We start from the raw sequence: 17,167 nt of genomic DNA on the forward strand, positions 1-17,167 counted from the left end.
ATTTGCAAAAATCGGTCTTGTCGATAAGTGGTTATTCGCTTTCCCCCTGGATATCTTTCAACCACTTCACTAGTAGCACGGTAGGATGACTATAACCTAGTAATCACGTTTTGTCTTGTTCCAATCACGTCAGCAATACTCCGTTGAGCAGCCACAGCGTAGAGCACGCCCACTGCCCTTAGCATTGCTTCTCTCGTTATATAGCGCCGCTGCATGATGCACACAATAGATTTAACTCGAAATTAATCGATAACTTGTTATAAAACTTAAATCTGGCACAAAAAAATATCCCGATACTACAGTAGTTAAACAAAACTTGCGGACTTCGCAACCATTATGCCGCGTAATTATTTTATTTTTAATTATTTTTTATAAATTCAAATTTAGAATCATCCAAAAAGGTTTAAAAATTTGTCTTTTATCAAAAGATTTTTAAACTGGTCAGTATTTTTTGAGTTTAAGAACTTTATACAAAATATCCCTAGACGGTGTTGATGTGTGTATTTCCCATAGAGGTAGGCAGAGACCAAAAAACGCCACGTCGCACGATCCTTATAAAATTCCCGTTTCCTTTACATCCACACAGCCTGCAACTCGCTACGGTATGTAACACTATTATAAATTGACTATAATTTTGTAATCGCAAACTTAGTCTTACATCCTCCTTTATCCAAATGTCTGAAAGCATTCTGATAACTATGTTTACCTGCAAAAAACTATATCAATATGTCATCATCGCCCGTCGAATGATGGTTTTATTATTTTCGTTTTTATTTTAACGCGATACCTAAATTAATAGTTTTATCGTCAATGTATTATTTAGGCATCTAAATCTTTCGTGAGATATAAACCTTTAGATTACGACAAAAGTTTTTTTTCTAAATCAAAATGTTGAGTTACAAGGACCCTCATACATGCGGTATTAACTGTGCTTGTGGTTGCTTCTGCCGCAAATCCTTCTGCCCATTTTCTTCATGGAATACTGACTCGAAACTTCGCCAATGGGTCTTAGTGTTAACTTTATTTCTCGTCTTATTATTCCATGTGTTTTACAACGTGAGCATACATTATAACTACCGAAAAAGCATTAGATTCGCTTCTGAAAGTTCCAAATCGAATAGTAGTATCGGTTACATGTATCAGTTGATAAATTTAACGGAAATTCCAATGGGTAAGTATTGTTAAGCAGCAATTTTCTGTATTTATTTTCTTCAAAGACTTATTCTAGGTCTCCAATAAGACCACCAGTACCAGTAATCTTTAATTGTTAGTTGTATTGTCCCCGGCAATAAGTTACATATAATTTTATTTGTATTAGGCAAGTAGTGCTTCCATGAGATGAATAGGATAAACGCTGATAGCAGGATTTTCTTAAGAACTGGTTGGTTTTATATAAGTATTGCGATCTTCAAGGAAACGTTTTAATTTCAGCGTTGGCAAAGTACCCTGAATCTTCATCATACTTATGGTTTGTGAACATGAGACATCTTTTCAAAAACTTGGGTAAGTAGGTAATCTTCTAGATGAAACTTTGTTGATGACGCGGAGAAATATTTTTAAAATCCTTTCCTTTCAGGGGAAGATGAAGATCCTCAGTATTCAGATGAAACACCTTACTGTGATTTAAGTGAAGTTTCTATGGGTAAGTTTCATCGTTTCAGTTTTGGTCAGTCATTTCAGATCTATTATGAACAATTTATACTAATATTATAAAGCTGAAGAGTTCGTTTGTTTGTTTGTATGTTTGAACGCGCTAATCTCAGGAACTACAGGTCCGATTTGAAAAATTATTTCAGTGTTAGATAGTCCATTTATCGAGGAAGGTTATAGGCTATATATCATCACGCTACTACTAATAGGAGCAGAGTAGCAATAAAAAATGTTACAAAAACGAGGAAAATATTGACGTGGCGTTTGCGTCACATAAGAAAGATTGCTTTCTTATGTGACGCAAGCGAAGTTGCGCGGGTAAGCTAGTAAAACTTTATTCTTTAAGAACAGTTTCTGTGGACAATAAAGGTCTTTATGTTTTTCTACCTCTATAGGATAAGGCGTCATTTCCATGATAATAATGTTACGCTCGATACAAGCAGATGTGTATGAATTCACCCAAGTTTTGCGATAAAATATGTGAGCCGCGTCTATATAGGGGGCGAGCCTATCGCTATTTCATATATTTTGCTGCTTACAGGACCAATTCAAGTTGAAAAAACAAGACTGCCGCTAGAGTGGGTGGAATCGCAACATTACGACGTGAAGCCGGGAGGATTCCATGCGCCCGAGCACTGCCGGTCACAGTACCGAGTTGCTATATTAGTCCCTTATCGGTAATTGTCTTGGCAAAAAATATAACGACTGCTTTTTGCCGTGAGCAACTTTAATGCAACTGGTTTTTGTTTACAGAGATCGAGAGAAAAATCTAATAATATTTTTATATTACCTCCATCGTCTACTAAAGAAATTATTACTGGAGTACAGAATATTCGTCTTTGAGCAATATGGTAAGATCAATGTAGATGCTCAACGTAGAGTACACTTAACTATAACTTGAAACGTTTTGCGCCTTAGCTTGGTATCAATGCTAGCCCTATATTTTGGTTGCGAAATCTTTTTGCATATACCGGTCTTATTGCCAAATTCCGGGATACTATTGAGATATATACGTATGTTATAAATACTATGGGGCATTTTATTTTTTTCCTTTATTTAGGTACAGAGAAATGGAACAAAGGCAGGTTATACAACATCGCGTATCTAGAAAGTCAGAGGTTCGGTACCTGGGACTGTCTCATCTTTCACGACGTGGACCTCATCCCAGAGGACGAGAGGATCTTGTACAATTGTTCTAGGAACCCACTGCATATGGCATCGTCGGTGGAAAATTGCAAGTATATGTGAGTATTGTTATCAGAGTTTTCTGCATTAGGCCTGATGCAGTGCTTGTTCAGCCAACCACGCCTAGCGGGCTAATCACTTACGGCTTACCTCAGTTGGCAACTAGTGTTCTTCAAATTGATGGTAACTTTTCAGTATATTGCTGCTTTGACGTAACTTTCTAATCACTATTATCTAAGGGAGAAAACAATGTACAGCAAAGACGCTTTCAAATTGTTGTCAACTGAGATACGTGATGGCCCCCCTGATCGGCGTAGTAGTGTCAGTTGCAGATTATTTTGACTATCAGTTCCATGTAGATAGTACTAGGCAGTAAATCTTTCTTTGTTCTAATGCTTACGTGCGAATATACACATTGTTCTATGTGACACACAGCGCATACAGCGCAACTACACTACCTTATATGCTACAAACGATGTGTTCAACTGTATGGGACCCATACACAAAGGCGGATGGAAACCTAAATGTCTAGTCTGTCTGTCTGTCTATACGCTATCCGCAGGGGTTCGCAAGATAATAAAAATTTATGACATCAATCGTACATTTTAAACTTCTTATGTTTGTTTCTTATTGTATCTTTGATTGCAGTCTTCCATACAGAAGAATATTCGGTGGTGTGACAGCTCTCACTCCGGCGCAATACGAAGTTGTAAACGGTTATTCTAATTTCTACTGGGATTGGGGCGCAGAAGATGATGATATGTTTTCTAGGTATTCTCATATTTCTTCCATCATGTTTATAAACGAAACAACAGTTATTACAAAGGTGAACCTATGTTACATTATCAAATTTTAACTTTCAAAGTCCTATAGAGGTTTCGTGATTCCTTCCCTAGACATAATTGTGATGTGAGGTCCCAAAAACAGTTTGTTTTTCTTATAAGATACTTACAATACGCAATCTAATATTGAAACTCTGTTAGCTCTTTCCTAAACGTATAAGCATCTATAACTAAAATTGGCATTTATTTTGCATTAAAGTTGTCTAATATTTGTAGATTGGCAATGCAAAACTACACAATATGGCGCAGTAACTTTACAATAGGAAGATATTCTTCATTGCCTCACAAACCACAAACACGGGGAAGAGATCGGTAAGCTTATTACTTAATTTGAATGATCTAATGGTGCATCGCACCCGAATTACTTCCTGTCTTTCTTCCAACAATGATCGATGATCAGCGTACACATTTCCACGATGTGCTATAGAACGCTTTACAGTGACGTTGACGTCAAATTGTTCTTTGTAAGGCAGAACAAGTGAGTCGAGTCGGTTTTGTTGTTCGATAAATATTGCCGAAGAAGACACAATATCTTGGCTTGGATATCACTCAACATCAAAGGATATTCCTTTATTTTATTCTTATTGAGACTCATTTAATTGACCCACTGTTATGAATATCCCGTTTATTATTGTTACCCTCTGTTTCTTGTTCTACGATATTCCCTTCAAAGATGTAAATATCATACACATTGACTAATTTTTAAATGCCACTGTAAGATTATTTTGACTTAATCTCATTTATGTTTCAGGAGTTTGCTTGGTCGGTTGTGCAGATGGCGGAATCAAGTAGATGGACTCCACAATATCCGATACAAAATAATTAGCGTTTCTAAAGAGAGATTGTTCACACACATTGTAGCCGATGTGAATCCTGATAATTTGAAACTAGACTCTAGAAACCTAATCAAACAACTTGGCTATTTAAATGCAACTAATATAAATAGGAAAAATTACAACTCTATGTACACAGACAGAATTGAATTCGTTTGACTAAAGTGTTGTTCTAAATTAAATGCATGCACAGTATTTGGATATTTTGTTTTATTTTCCTCTAAAATAAATACATCACAAATAAAAATAGTAGGTAGAAGAGAGCTACGGTATACGGTTTAGGCATAGTTTAGGTAATACCGATTAACTTTATGAATCGAGAAATGAAAGTTAATGGGTATTACCTAAACTATGCTTAAGCGGTTATTAAGGTTCAACATCATCATCACTTATCATCCCAGTCGCCCCAGTATAATAATATGTAGATTATAGTACTCTATGATCATCCCAAACTTTACGGAGTTAGGAGTGGAGGCTGTGTCTGAGATTACATCATCAAGAAGTCTCTAGCAAAAAGAAAACCAAAGAGTATAAAATTCGTTCAAAAATTAAATTGACATTTGAGATTGAGACATGAAATAAATTGGAAAAATTATAAACAATAATTATTTCTTTGATATTTTAGAGAATTACTTTATTTTTACAGTTGAGGGCAAAGTTTGACAATGGATTTTAACAATGAAACTCAGACTGGGGACAGTTGCAGTTGTGTTTATTTCTGTTACCGAAGTGCCTGTTCATCAAGGAGTCGACCTGACCCCATCGAATCACGGCCAGACTCTTCACCACGACACTGGATATTTGTACTCTCTTTAATTCTTGTGCCTGTTCTACATTTGTATTACAATTTCGCCGTCCATTACAACTGTCGCAAAAATATCGATTTTGCGAAAGTTTTCAGCCACTTTTCAAACTCTAGGTATAAATACCAGTTGATAAATTCAACGGAGGTTGCTATGAGTAAGTATAACCAATACTAAGAAGAATGCAAAAGTCCAATGGAATTTTATTTAGACTTTGCTAGCAGGAGTTTGTAAGGACCGTAGCAAGTGGCGTTCTTAGGTCTCTAATTACCCCCTATGCAAAAAGGTGTGATTTTGTGTCTGACTGGGAAAGGCACACAGATAAACATTTATTCTATGTAATAAGTACCCCTCCCCCTCGTTTGGGAGAAGACCCTTGCCCTGCAGTCGGAGAGATATGGGTTATTAAAAAAATAATAATAATAAGTAAAAGATAAACTATTATACCTCTACATGTAGCAATACAAGTTTAACTCTCTTTATTTCTAAAACCGTTAATTTCAGCGTACGGCGAAGAAGAATCCTCATACATGTGGTTTGTATCCATGAAACATCTCTTCAAAAATTTGGGTAAGATTGAACCATAATATTATCATTAGGAAAATTTATTAATGTAGAGAATTTACCAATGTACAGACTTTATTTGTTTTTAAAGGTGAAGACGAATATCCTATGTATCCAAATGGTACACCTAAGTGTCAGATAAACACTACTGATTGGGGTAAGATTTTCTGAAGTACCTTCATCCTACTAATATTACAAACTAAACGAATACGAAACTAACGAAACTTTGTGAGAATGTATGTATAATATGTATGTATGAATGACTGTTTGTTACTCTTTCACATAAATACTACTGAACCGATCATGATGAAATTTGGTATATAGGGAGCTGAAAACCCAAAATAACGCATAGGCTAGGAGGACGAAGTCGCGGGCGGCCTCTTGTATAAGATATATTGGAAAAGTTAATTCAAATCCATTGTGATGATTCTAGGGCCAATACAAGTTAACAAAAGTAGACTGGAACTTGATTGGGTGGAGGCACAGCATCCGGACATAAGGCTCGGAGGGTTTTATGCACCTCCACACTGTCAATCACGTTACAAATTAGCTATTTTAGTCCCTTACCGGTAAGTTTGACTGCTTTTTCTGATCAAATATTCTTTAAGTAAACTAGTGGTTATATAAGTAAGGAAATGGCTATTAATATGTGAATCTTTTTCAGAAATCGTGAGAAAAATCTAATAATATTTTTGTACTACATACATCGCTTATTGAAGAAACAGTTGCTGGAGTACAGAATATTTGTGATTGAACAGTACGGTGAGCTTTATTTTTAAATATGATAGTACTTATTTACTTATTAAATATGTAACAGTCCCGTGGCTATATGACTCTGCTATCTGATTAAGAGTAATTGAACTCAAAGCCTTTTCCTTTTTCGCCGAGAGTTATGCTCTGTGCTGACACACAGTTTAAGTGATGGCTCGAAAGAGTAAAGTTCCTTTTCAAGAGGACCTTCAATATTTGACTACTTCTAGACATGCAATAACTTAGTATGATAACATATGTCTTGAATACCCATCTAGTGGGCAGGAAATGTCAGAATATAGAAATAAATAGAAGAGTTCAGGGTAGACCACCAAGCAACGGAACAGAGTTGGTTACAAAAAAATGCGCTACTTTACCATCTCGTCCCTATTGTTTGAAAGTTAACACTTAATATACTACCTTGAATAACTTGCAGGAACGGAAAAATGGAACAAAGGCACGTTATACAACATCGCATTTCTGGAGACTCAGAGGTTCGGAACCTGGGACTGTCTCATCTTTCACGACGTGGACCTTATCCCGGAGGACGAGAGGATCATGTACAATTGTTCCAAGAATCCACTGCATCTTTCTTCAGCAGTCGAAGGTCATGGCTATGTGTATGTATCATTGCCAGCTCGTAGATATGCCATCTTTGCCGAGTGTCGACGCCAGGCCTGAGGCCCAAGCCTGAAAGAAATGATGTAGACCAATCGCGAACACTGATCTGACCTGCCTTAGTTTAGGCTTCAGCTTCCCCACAAACTGGATTAGAAATTGTTGTACGGTTTTGTTTCTTTTGTCTGTATGTATGTTTATGGAGGAAATAATAAGCAAATTTTTATTTTATTTTAATACTGATCATATCTTTTAAAAAGTCACCTCTGCGACTTTGACGTAAAATTTCTTTCTGGCTTGCTCCACAGGTTACTCGGGACCATGGGATTAAAAAAAAATCATCACTAATTTTGTCGATTTAGCTATCTGTTATTCATGTTGTTTTTTACACAGATGTCTGATTATTTTTATGGTGCTTTTGGTACATAATTACGTACTCGTAATTATAATTGGTATATCTTTGGTTCTAGACTTCCTTACAGAAGAATATTTGGTGGTGTAACGGCTCTCACTCCAACGCAATATGAAACTGTCAATGGCTACTCTAATTTCTATTGGAACTGGGGCGGAGAAGACGATGACATGTTTGCAAGGTATGATAATAATATTATGATTGGAACTTCACCCGACGCGGTCTGTCGTACATTTGTTTCCTGGTGTGGTGTATCCCCGGCTAGAAAAATAATATATATGGTGACGTTATTTTCAGATTGATGTTCGAAAACTACACAGTATGGCGGAGTAATCAGTCAATAGGACGATACACTTCATTGCCACATGAACTTAATGAACGAGGAGTAGAGCGGTAATTAAAGTTGTTTTGTTTCTTCAATTTCGATTATATTTTTGACAAGATTACATCTAAGGACCTTTTGCACATTCTATCCACTTTTACCAATAACTGTCCCACTGCCGGGCAAGGGTCTCTTATTTAACGAGGTAGAGGTTTGGCACTGAGTCCACTGCGCTTAGTGCGGGTTAGGGACTTTGTATGCCCTCAAGAAATGTATTAATAACAAAAAAATGTATTAACTGCTTCGAACAATTTACTCAGTACTCAGTTCGGTCTTAACTATACTTTCGGACTTCATGGCTAGTCTTGGTTTTATAACGGTCTTATTTACAGTCGTCCATATTTTTTCACAGAAGTCTATTCCGAGTGCTATGCAACATGCGCTATCGCCTCGAAGGTTTGAAAACTACAAAGTACAGTCTCATCAGCGTGTCAAAGCAGAAACTGTACACACACATATTAGCAGACGTGAACCCTCACAAAATGAAGCTGGACTCCAAGACTCTGTTCAATCACATCATACATTACAATGGCAAAGAACTGCACACGAGACGGGTGGCGAGAAAAACGTTTTTGAAAATAATACAGCTCTGAATTTTGGATTTATTGGTATAAATTATGTTCTGATTAAAATTGTTATTGTAATTGCTGTAAATGTTTCATTTGAATCTATTTTTCGAGATTAAATTAGGTAACTTAGATCTCCTAGTTTACAAACTCTGAAACTGCTACTAGGAATTCTCTCTAAAATACTCAAATCGGATAGGTATCCTCGCAGAAGGGGTAATTCGAAACTGAATAAAACTCAATATCATATTTTTGTATAGATTTATTTATAAACGCGATAGCGCGATATTGATACAGGAAATAATAGTATTATTTAAATATGCAATCTATTCCTGTTAATTACAATAATATATTCGCAGCATAATTTTAATTCACAATTTATCGTAAAAAAATAGAAACAATACATTATGATGTGTGATCCATTAAAACAAATTACAATCTAATCATGTCACACGACTCAAACGAATTAATCAAGACTAGAATAAATGGACAATAAAAATCACAAATAAAAATAAAATTACATAGAAACCTTACGGATTTCGTCTGCAAGGCTCAAAATAGTAAACTTTTTCACCTTGTGCAACATTATGCACATATTCGGGTCACTCACAAACCTGCAAACGTAAATATCACCATTATCCGTGTCCACCTCCAAGCGTTTCAATAGCTCCGCTACCTGATTCTTATATGGAGTCTTCTTCTCCTCAGGGAGCAACACGAAGTACCACGGCAAGCAAATGTTCAGCACATTCCATATCACAGTCTGACTGACAGCATACGCTAAGTTCGGATCCTCTTCTATTTCGCTCTTACGTTCATCTTCCACTTCTTCCTTGATCTCCGGTTTCTCCTCCTTGTCTTCCGCTTCGTCCTGACAAGGACGGCATATAAACGTCGTCTTTACATTTGTTGCAGACTGTGACGTTTTGTTCGATGTCGAAGTACTAATCTTAGATTTTGCCGCGCGTGCGCTTTGCGACATATCAATTTTCTTACTGCTCTGAGATTTAATTCCGGCACGGCTCTTTTTACCCTTTTTGTCTTCAACTGGTGGGATATATTGCAATTCAGTGATGTTGACGCCTTCACAATAGTTCATCACGTTGGTTAAAAGTATATCTATGAATTGGCCGGCGCATTTCAAAGCGCACGCTAAGCACGCATCTCTGTATTTCTTTATTTTAATCAATTTGCAGACTATTTCCTCGCAATTGGCCAAAACGTAACATGTCTTCTTACCGACAGCCATCGATAGAGCTGTGACGAAACCTTCAATAGGATCACTGCTTTTACAAAACGCTAACAAAAACGCTGAATAATTCATAAGATTCTCATCAGCTTCAAAGAGTTCGAATAAGAAATGTTTTATCAAATTCTTTCTCAATTGCGCGTACCTATCTTCAGGATCAAAATCACATTCGTACCAAAGTTCCATATCAATGAAATCATCTCTGCTCAAGAGTTCTGTAGAATCGAGATCTTTACATCGCATCTTTTTACGAAGATCTAGTAATTCTTCTACAGTTGGGAACCTGATGTTGAGACAGTACAGTAGAAAGTCTCGCCAATCTAAGTACACCATGTCTCCAAACAATAGATAGACTAATTTAGATATTTTCTCTGGATCAATGCTTCTCCATGCTTCAGGGAAAAGAGGTCCCTCACACGATTCCTTTCCGAAGAAAACGAAGTCTTGCAGTAAATAAATGAATGCTTTTTGTAGGATAATTCCAGTCGGCGCCACAATTTTAAGCTGAGAGCGTAGTCTAGCTAGTTGACTGATTTTGAAATCCATATCTCCGGTCGCCTCGCTTATTTCGCCTGTATCTACTGAAGGTTCTGGAGGCGCAAACTGCACCAAGTTAGGATCTATCACAAACGTATCATGTTCTAGTATAAGGCTCTCAGGTATACGTCTACCGTTTTCAACCGCCATTTGCAAATACTTGCAAAGTCTATCAACGGCTTTTATCTCATTCAAATAGTAAGTATTTATGTCGTCCTGAATTTCCATAAACGTTTTGTAAATATGATCGTTGAACATTTTCATGTCACGGTAACATTTGTATTGTAATGTGAGCATGCGCAAACTGGCTCTGAACATCTCACCGTTGATGCCCATCGTCCATTCTTCGATACATTTCAAAGCGTTCTGCTTAAAAATTTCTTCAACATTAATAGATTCTTCAGAAGTAATTTCGTCCTTTTTTTTTGTTGGTGGTTGAATTTTAGCAATTTCGCTGTACTCCCTTGCTATCAAAGATCTGTAGGATTCATTCGTTTCTTTAATAATTTTTAATGCTAATTTAACATTGTTCTCTAGCACAAGATTAAACGGATTGTTTGTGTAGTCAATTTGAATATTTTTCAAATGTAAGTCTTGATACGCAGCCTTCAACTGCTTGTATACTTTATCTTCGCTCCCTTTCTTACTTCCAGTGTCTTCAAAGTCTCTATTAATTTTAATTAAATCTTTTGAAGACAATCGATCATTCGGTGGCATTCGTTTTATCATGGCGAAGTAGAAATCATGAAACGTTTGGAATGTCATAATGGATCTGAAAACAATAACAAGATAGATATCGTTCCTAAAATTATGCTTCGTGAAAAAGTATTTAAATACTGCGACTATAAGATTGTTACCTGTTAAGTTCGGTTTGCATGCATGATATGTAAGTGTTAGCCATGCTGGTCAGTTCTTCCATGGTCCAATTATCACATATCAATAACTGTCTTTTCTGTTCTGCATGTAGCTTTCTCTCGTCACAAATATTATACAATCTATTCTGCAACTCCTTAACTCGGCAATGCCATTCGTTCTTCGCTAAATTAATATCACGCCAATCGTTCTCAAAGTCGTTATATTCCTTCTGAAATGCACTCACTAGATCCAGTTTCTTAGATGGTAAAGTAATTATCTGTTCCATTTTATCTTTAATGTATCTCGCGTACGGAATCAAACAATTTATCTGTAATCTTTTAGCGAAAAACAATTGTTCCATGTCGTGAATATAGTTTTTTTCAACCTCTTCCCAACAATTCGCCAAAGCGACGCCAATTAGTTCTGCTATTGGTATTTCACCATAATCCCAGTCTTCTTCTCCTGCCAACATTTTTACTTCCTCTATACTCGGCGGTTTAGACTCTTTATCTTCTACAGATTCTGCTACAACTATCTCAATGTCTTCAGGAAATTGATCAACAGAGGGTTCTTTAAACACTTCTAACTCATTGGACATAGAAGTTTTACTCATTTTTGACGAACCACGAAATTTATTTTGAGATTTAGCATTACTCACTTCTGGTTTTACCATTTTAGACTTAGCTCTTTTGTCGTCAGATGATGGAAATTCCAGAAGACTTAAAACATTCTCTCCAAATAACCCGTCAACTGATTTCATTGGCATCAAAAAGTCTCCAATAATATACCTACATATAAGAGCTAATAGATCCTTATCCATCACCTCGTAGTACAAGCTATAATTAAGTCCCATCACAGCATAAAATCGATCAATTAATTCCGAGTTTTCTTCATCCAAATCCCAAATGAAAACTTCTTGAAGGATGTCTTCTGTATCTTTGAGATGAATATAAGTAGTGAAATAGCTTTCAAAAGGTTTATGAATCCTCTTTTTGTGAGGATCATTAACTAGTCTGGATACTCTTACATCTTTGTACTCATCAATTTCTTTTTTGCGATGTTTTATAATACTCTCCTCCAAATAAATATCATCTCTGTCATCCAACTCTGTCTCATCAGGTGGAGCGATGCCTAAGAAAGTTTCTTCTAATATTTTTACCTCTCTGTATGTATTCGGGTAATTTACAATAACGAAACCTTCAATATCATCTTGATCTTTTAGATATTCAACAATCATTGCAGCTAGAAGGTGGTCTGTCAACGTGTCACCAGCATTTAGTGACTCATAAGCATATCTTCCAAGTTCAGCCGCACATGACAAGGTAATCTCTTCCTCAGGTATGGTTTTCGGTGTTTGCGTCTGTTTTGTATTAGCAGGAATAACACCTAACATAGTGGCTATAGTCATATCACTCATCTTGTATACAGCATCATCATCAGACTTAACTAATTTGATCAATTCTCTGCTTTCTTCTTCCTGAGCCGCTGCACCAAATTTATCAAATGATAATTCAATATCGACGCATCCTATCAATTCAGTTTTAAACTGCCGCAAGCAAAAGTTTATTGCAGTTTCTAAACGAACGACATGAATTTTCTGTGAGCTTAGCAATGTTTGCATGGGCACAGTTACAGCTCTATCAGGCAGTCCACGAAGTAATGCTTTAGCCTTATATGGCGGTAAATCAGCCGGTGGCCGAGGTGGTGGGTATGGGTATTTTATCTCAAGTAAGGTGTAAACCACATGACCTAATATACGCGTCCCTAAATATTCGTATTTTCTTTCATCGGACTCCGGATCATAATTAGGGATTAACGAATCCAAAATCCAAGGATATGAATAGTTATGGTATTCTTTAAATTCACTGTCATCTAAAGTTTCCTGACGATCTAATTCCAGCCGCACAACTTCTTCTACCCTAGAGTCTCTCTCTTGTTCTTCCTCAGACGGTTCTTTCAATATCTCCTCCATTGGGTCAAGAATATCAAATATAGGCTGCTGCTTAAAATATAAGGTTTTCCATTCGTGGATGAAGTGCTCGGGAATGTCGTCTTCGATCAACTTTCTGAAGTAAGCGTATTTAGTCGCGTAGTCCACCATTGATAGCATGGTATCGTAACAAATTTCGTAATAATGCTGACGCTTTCGTCTCATTTTTTCATCATACAATCTTCTATGAAGCCTTTCTTGCCTCTGTTTTTCAAAGTCGGTTTCAACTACCTCCAATTGTATCTGCTCTTTAACATTATCAAGAAACTGGTTGAACTGCTGCTCTCTTTGTTCACTAAATTCTTTTTCAGCTTGCACTCTGTTTTTAAACAGGTTACGGGCTTGTTGCTTCGTCTCCATAATCTGTGTACACATTTGTTTCTCGAATTGTGATAATTTCATAACTTTTTTTGCAAGTTCAGTATCTAGTTTCGTTTCTTCTTCTGCAATAGTCATATTCCACAAAGATCCACTAAGAGCGTTTCTTAACTGGCTTTGAAATTCTTCAGAATCTGCTTTCTTATGCATTCTAGTATGTAAATTATCCATATAGCTTTGCACCCACTCTGAACTAGATATTGAGCTCCTCTGCTCCAAGGCTTTTTGTTCCATTAAGAGAAGCTCCTCATAAGTATGATTTTCGAATTTACAAGGATACTTTAATCCAAACTTTTCCATCTCGATTCTCTCTTTGCTCGTAAGTTTTGGTGATTTAGGTGGTATAAAGTTAATCGGCGTGTTCTTTTCTTCAATTTTATCAACCATCTTGGAGTACTTGTGCCGTACGTAATCATATGTTTCCTTCACTTGCTGAGCTTTCTTTCTTTGCCATTCTATAAAGTGTCTTTCATTCAGCAAAGGTTTGGAAAGATTGTCAACAAATGATTCTTTCTCTTCGGCAATTTTATCCACTTTGAATCTGTGACCCATTTTCTCAACCAAATTCGAGACCATTTTTCTCTCCCGTTTAATAAAATTTGTGCGATCTCTCTTGTCTAAATGAAGAAATAGTTGATAGAAGAGGCGCAATAGAGAAGAACCTCTGCCATCCATTATGCTTTCTAGTTCAATGTCATTTATGTGAACATCCAAGCCATTCAACCAATTAACTAAATACTTCCAGTTATTCTTTATATCTTCATGAGCATTACCAGACCTGATCAAGAAATGTTCTTCCTCGTTTATAACGCGGTAGCTGAGGAGAACCTCCGCGATAACGTGACCATTTTTCATCATATCTCCAAATGCTACCGACTCCCATGTTATAGGCCTTTGTAATCTTTCCGTTAACCACTCTTTTAGTATTTCAGCCATTGTTATGTTTATAATTTATCGATTTCCCCTACAAAAAAAAATGCCACAACCCTGTCAATATTAAATTGACAAGTACGGTAACTAAAATTCAAAAATATATAGAATTTGAGAGTTTAGGTGTTGTGAACTTTTTGTATAAATCCCTTTTATTTTTGTGTCAGCTAAGTATAAAATGATTATGATTGGTAGGGAATTACTCAGCCGCAATAAGCGTTCCCCTATCACGTGAGTTGATGTGAGTGGTCGAAGATTCGAGCGAAATTAACATTAAACACCTGTTTTAATCTAATATAATACCTTATAAACAGATCTCGAAACAATACAATTTTCCCCAAACTACAATAGGCTAAATTTGTAAGGAATTAAGTATTTGTTGAAAATATATCTGAAAACATTTTATGGGTAAATATCTCTTTGATTTAATCATATAGGTTTTATTAAAATATAGTAGCTTTGGATTTTTGCTTTTTAATGATTTGATTCCTTTAATATCTGATCACTGGCAACACACACTTCTGATTGTCATTCCTTATTATGACTTTTTTGTGATGTTTATTTTCACTGTTTTCTATGTATATTTCTTCAATTCTATCTAGATCTAATTCAGGATGAAATGTAACGAATTGGATAAAAGTGTATGTATTTATGCAAGTTTCGTAGTATTAGTTAAATGCGATGATCGCGTTAATTATTTTGATTGCATTGTTCACAGAAATCTCGCCACATGAACCTGGAGAATTTGGATAAAGCCTTGCACGACTTGGGCATGTTGAGTGCAATAACCGAAGCACGCCGCGATTATTTGCGCGAATCTAAATCAAATTACAGCGTAATGAGGCTGAATACGCGCTACGTGTCCAACGTGACCGTGGGATATTGTATGAAACGAACGACAAACAAAAACAGACTCTGCCCGTACGTGTTGCCAATCAGGCACAGAACTAAGAGTGAGAACTCGGATGCGATCGGTAGTGACGTGAGCGACAGCGCGTGCGAGTACAAGAACAGTTTGTTAGAGCCATCCACCAGCGGGTACAACCACGACTGCACGAAGAGCCCCGCCAAGCGGTGCCAGTCGCTGGAGAACCTCAACCTGTCCGTGGAGCCGGCGCCGGGCGCCGAGATATCGCCCGACATGGACTGTGTCTCGACGCGAATCCAAAAGCTACAAGTCGACGAATGACATCCATTCAGATACAAACACCTTGAAATCTAGTGAGATGACCTTCGATGCGTATTTGCTCTAAGTTAAGAGTGAAGAAGGTTAGATTATAGTAGTAGTATTCAAGTGATCCATTGAATGTTGAATAATGTATTTTTCAGTGTATTTGTACTGATGCATGGATAAGTGTAGAAGCTGAATCTAAATGTTCCTAGGTCCTCGGTGTAATTGAGTTAATTTTGCATGTATTATCCACCCCAACGATTATTAATCTGATAGTGCAGCTATTTTCATTAATGTTTAAGCGAATTGCTCAAAAAAATGTTTGGAATTGTACAAATAATAGATACATTTTGTATCTGGATTAGACAATTGTTTGGTGAAGTTGATGCGTTTGTTACTTGTGAGAGTCTAATGAGTTTTATGGTTACCCTAAAGTAAGCACCACAGTGTTTGTTGAGAACAAATTGATTTTGTTTTGTCTAAGTCACAGATGCCACTCATGCCGCCCATGTTCATACATCATTGTTCTAACAGATTATCATCTACTATAAATTTAAACTATACCTCTGTAAATGTTAGTACCAATTATTATTATAAAAATTAATTATTGCAATTAATAAAAGACTGTTTGAAGATCTCATTTCATTAACATATAACTCATGTACTATATTTGAAATTGTCTTTTGAATACACATACATATTATTTATTTGTCATACACAATGCTTTTGTGACTTAGAAATAGATACTTATGTTTGTTAACATATTTTGTTATTTTGTTCATATTAATTTAATAACAAATATTTGAAATAAATATTGCTTTGAATAATTGATTCCTTGTTTCATTACAACTATTAAATAAATGGGCATTATTAGCACATGGGAATAATAATAACCTTATGAGGGTACTTTAACATAAAATAAGATATTGAAAATGAGCAGTGTTAGAGTTGAAAAGTGATAAATCTTGGCTAATTTTGACGTAAAAAAATCGAAGTGCTAATTACGTCAGACAAACAAAGAACACACAATCTATATATTTTCACAGACAAATAAGGATTGTAACATCCCACTCTGAACAATGTGCTAATTAATTAATAAACACATGCAATGTAGCTATGTTCCATTATGATTCTATTATATTAATATCAAAGCCCTGCTCTAGGGCAATGAGCTCATTATATTATTATTAAATACGTAAATTGATAAAATCGTGCCATTTTCCCATAGCAGTAGGCAGAGACTAGAGAACCCCACTTGGTATGATCCTTACAAACTTTATTCCCATCCATGTATCTTGTCACTATATAAGTCATGTAGATTTTTACAATGAGTTTTAATAAGCAACTCTGGGTTGATTTCAGAATCAATGTTTGACTTGTGAGTAGCTAAGTAGATCACCAGCTTGCCCAAGATGTAAGTAATCTTTATAACTACAACTGCACTTACTATAG

The 17,167-nt window shown here is 36.2% G+C and overlaps 4 protein-coding genes across 4 annotated transcripts; 3 read left to right on the plus strand and 1 right to left on the minus strand.

Annotated features, from left to right (window-relative positions):
- Nucleotides 1–716: 716 nt before the first annotated feature.
- On the plus strand, nt 717–4,699 carry LOC142979489 (beta-1,4-galactosyltransferase 4-like). Its single transcript, XM_076124418.1, has 9 exons — nt 717–1,171; nt 1,432–1,503; nt 1,577–1,642; nt 2,192–2,327; nt 2,404–2,501; nt 2,711–2,894; nt 3,484–3,606; nt 3,894–3,989; nt 4,429–4,699. Exons 1-9 carry the CDS (start codon nt 889–891, stop codon nt 4,667–4,669), a joined length of 1,299 nt encoding a protein of 432 aa, XP_075980533.1. The 5' UTR covers nt 717–888; the 3' UTR covers nt 4,670–4,699.
- Nucleotides 4,700–5,466: 767 nt separating this feature from the next.
- On the plus strand, nt 5,467–8,632 carry LOC142979619 (beta-1,4-N-acetylgalactosaminyltransferase bre-4-like). The gene is made up of 8 exons (XM_076124652.1): nt 5,467–5,470; nt 5,818–5,883; nt 5,969–6,034; nt 6,311–6,446; nt 6,542–6,639; nt 7,064–7,247; nt 7,716–7,838; nt 8,392–8,632. The coding sequence occupies exons 1-8, from the start codon at nt 5,467–5,469 to the stop codon at nt 8,630–8,632; spliced, it is 918 nt and encodes a 305-aa protein (XP_075980767.1).
- A 260-nt stretch (nt 8,633–8,892) lies between these two features.
- LOC142979581 (sperm flagellar protein 2-like) lies at nt 8,893–14,572 on the minus strand. Its single transcript, XM_076124591.1, has 2 exons — nt 11,249–14,572; nt 8,893–11,163 (listed from the first exon to the last, which is right to left on the minus strand). Exons 1-2 carry the CDS (start codon nt 14,548–14,550, stop codon nt 9,123–9,125), a joined length of 5,343 nt encoding a protein of 1,780 aa, XP_075980706.1. The 5' UTR covers nt 14,551–14,572; the 3' UTR covers nt 8,893–9,122.
- Nucleotides 14,573–15,050: 478 nt separating this feature from the next.
- LOC142979515 (uncharacterized) lies at nt 15,051–16,546 on the plus strand. The gene is made up of 2 exons (XM_076124455.1): nt 15,051–15,185; nt 15,263–16,546. The coding sequence occupies exons 1-2, from the start codon at nt 15,159–15,161 to the stop codon at nt 15,731–15,733; spliced, it is 498 nt and encodes a 165-aa protein (XP_075980570.1). The 5' UTR covers nt 15,051–15,158; the 3' UTR covers nt 15,734–16,546.
- Nucleotides 16,547–17,167: the final 621 nt, after the last annotated feature.

Source organism: Anticarsia gemmatalis, chromosome 16 (assembly GCF_050436995.1).
Source record: "Anticarsia gemmatalis isolate Benzon Research Colony breed Stoneville strain chromosome 16, ilAntGemm2 primary, whole genome shotgun sequence".
NCBI lineage: Eukaryota > Metazoa > Arthropoda > Insecta > Lepidoptera > Erebidae > Anticarsia > Anticarsia gemmatalis.

What these genes read in the sequence shown, in the direction of transcription:
- LOC142979489 (XM_076124418.1), top strand. Translation starts at nt 889, where the DNA reads ATGTTGAGTTACAAGGACCCTCATACATGCGGTATTAACTGTGCTTGT. An exon ending in GCTATATTAGTCCCTTATCG is followed by an intron (nt 2,328 to 2,403) that starts GTAATTGTCTTG and finishes TTTTGTTTACAG; the next exon opens with AGATCGAGAGAAAAATCTAA. An exon ending in GTGGAAAATTGCAAGTATAT is followed by an intron (nt 2,895 to 3,483) that starts GTGAGTATTGTT and finishes CTTTGATTGCAG; the next exon opens with TCTTCCATACAGAAGAATAT.
- LOC142979515 (XM_076124455.1), top strand. Translation starts at nt 15,159, where the DNA reads ATGAAATGTAACGAATTGGATAAAAGT. An exon ending in GTAACGAATTGGATAAAAGT is followed by an intron (nt 15,186 to 15,262) that starts GTATGTATTTAT and finishes CATTGTTCACAG; the next exon opens with AAATCTCGCCACATGAACCT.
- LOC142979619 (XM_076124652.1), top strand. An exon ending in ATTTGTGATTGAACAGTACG is followed by an intron (nt 6,640 to 7,063) that starts GTGAGCTTTATT and finishes AATAACTTGCAG; the next exon opens with GAACGGAAAAATGGAACAAA. An exon ending in GACGATGACATGTTTGCAAG is followed by an intron (nt 7,839 to 8,391) that starts GTATGATAATAA and finishes ATTTTTTCACAG; the next exon opens with AAGTCTATTCCGAGTGCTAT.
- LOC142979581 (XM_076124591.1), bottom strand. Translation starts at nt 14,550, where the DNA reads ATGGCTGAAATACTAAAAGAGTGGTTAACGGAAAGATTACAAAGGCCT. An exon ending in ATGCAAACCGAACTTAACAG is followed by an intron (nt 11,164 to 11,248) that starts GTAACAATCTTA and finishes TATTGTTTTCAG; the next exon opens with ATCCATTATGACATTCCAAA.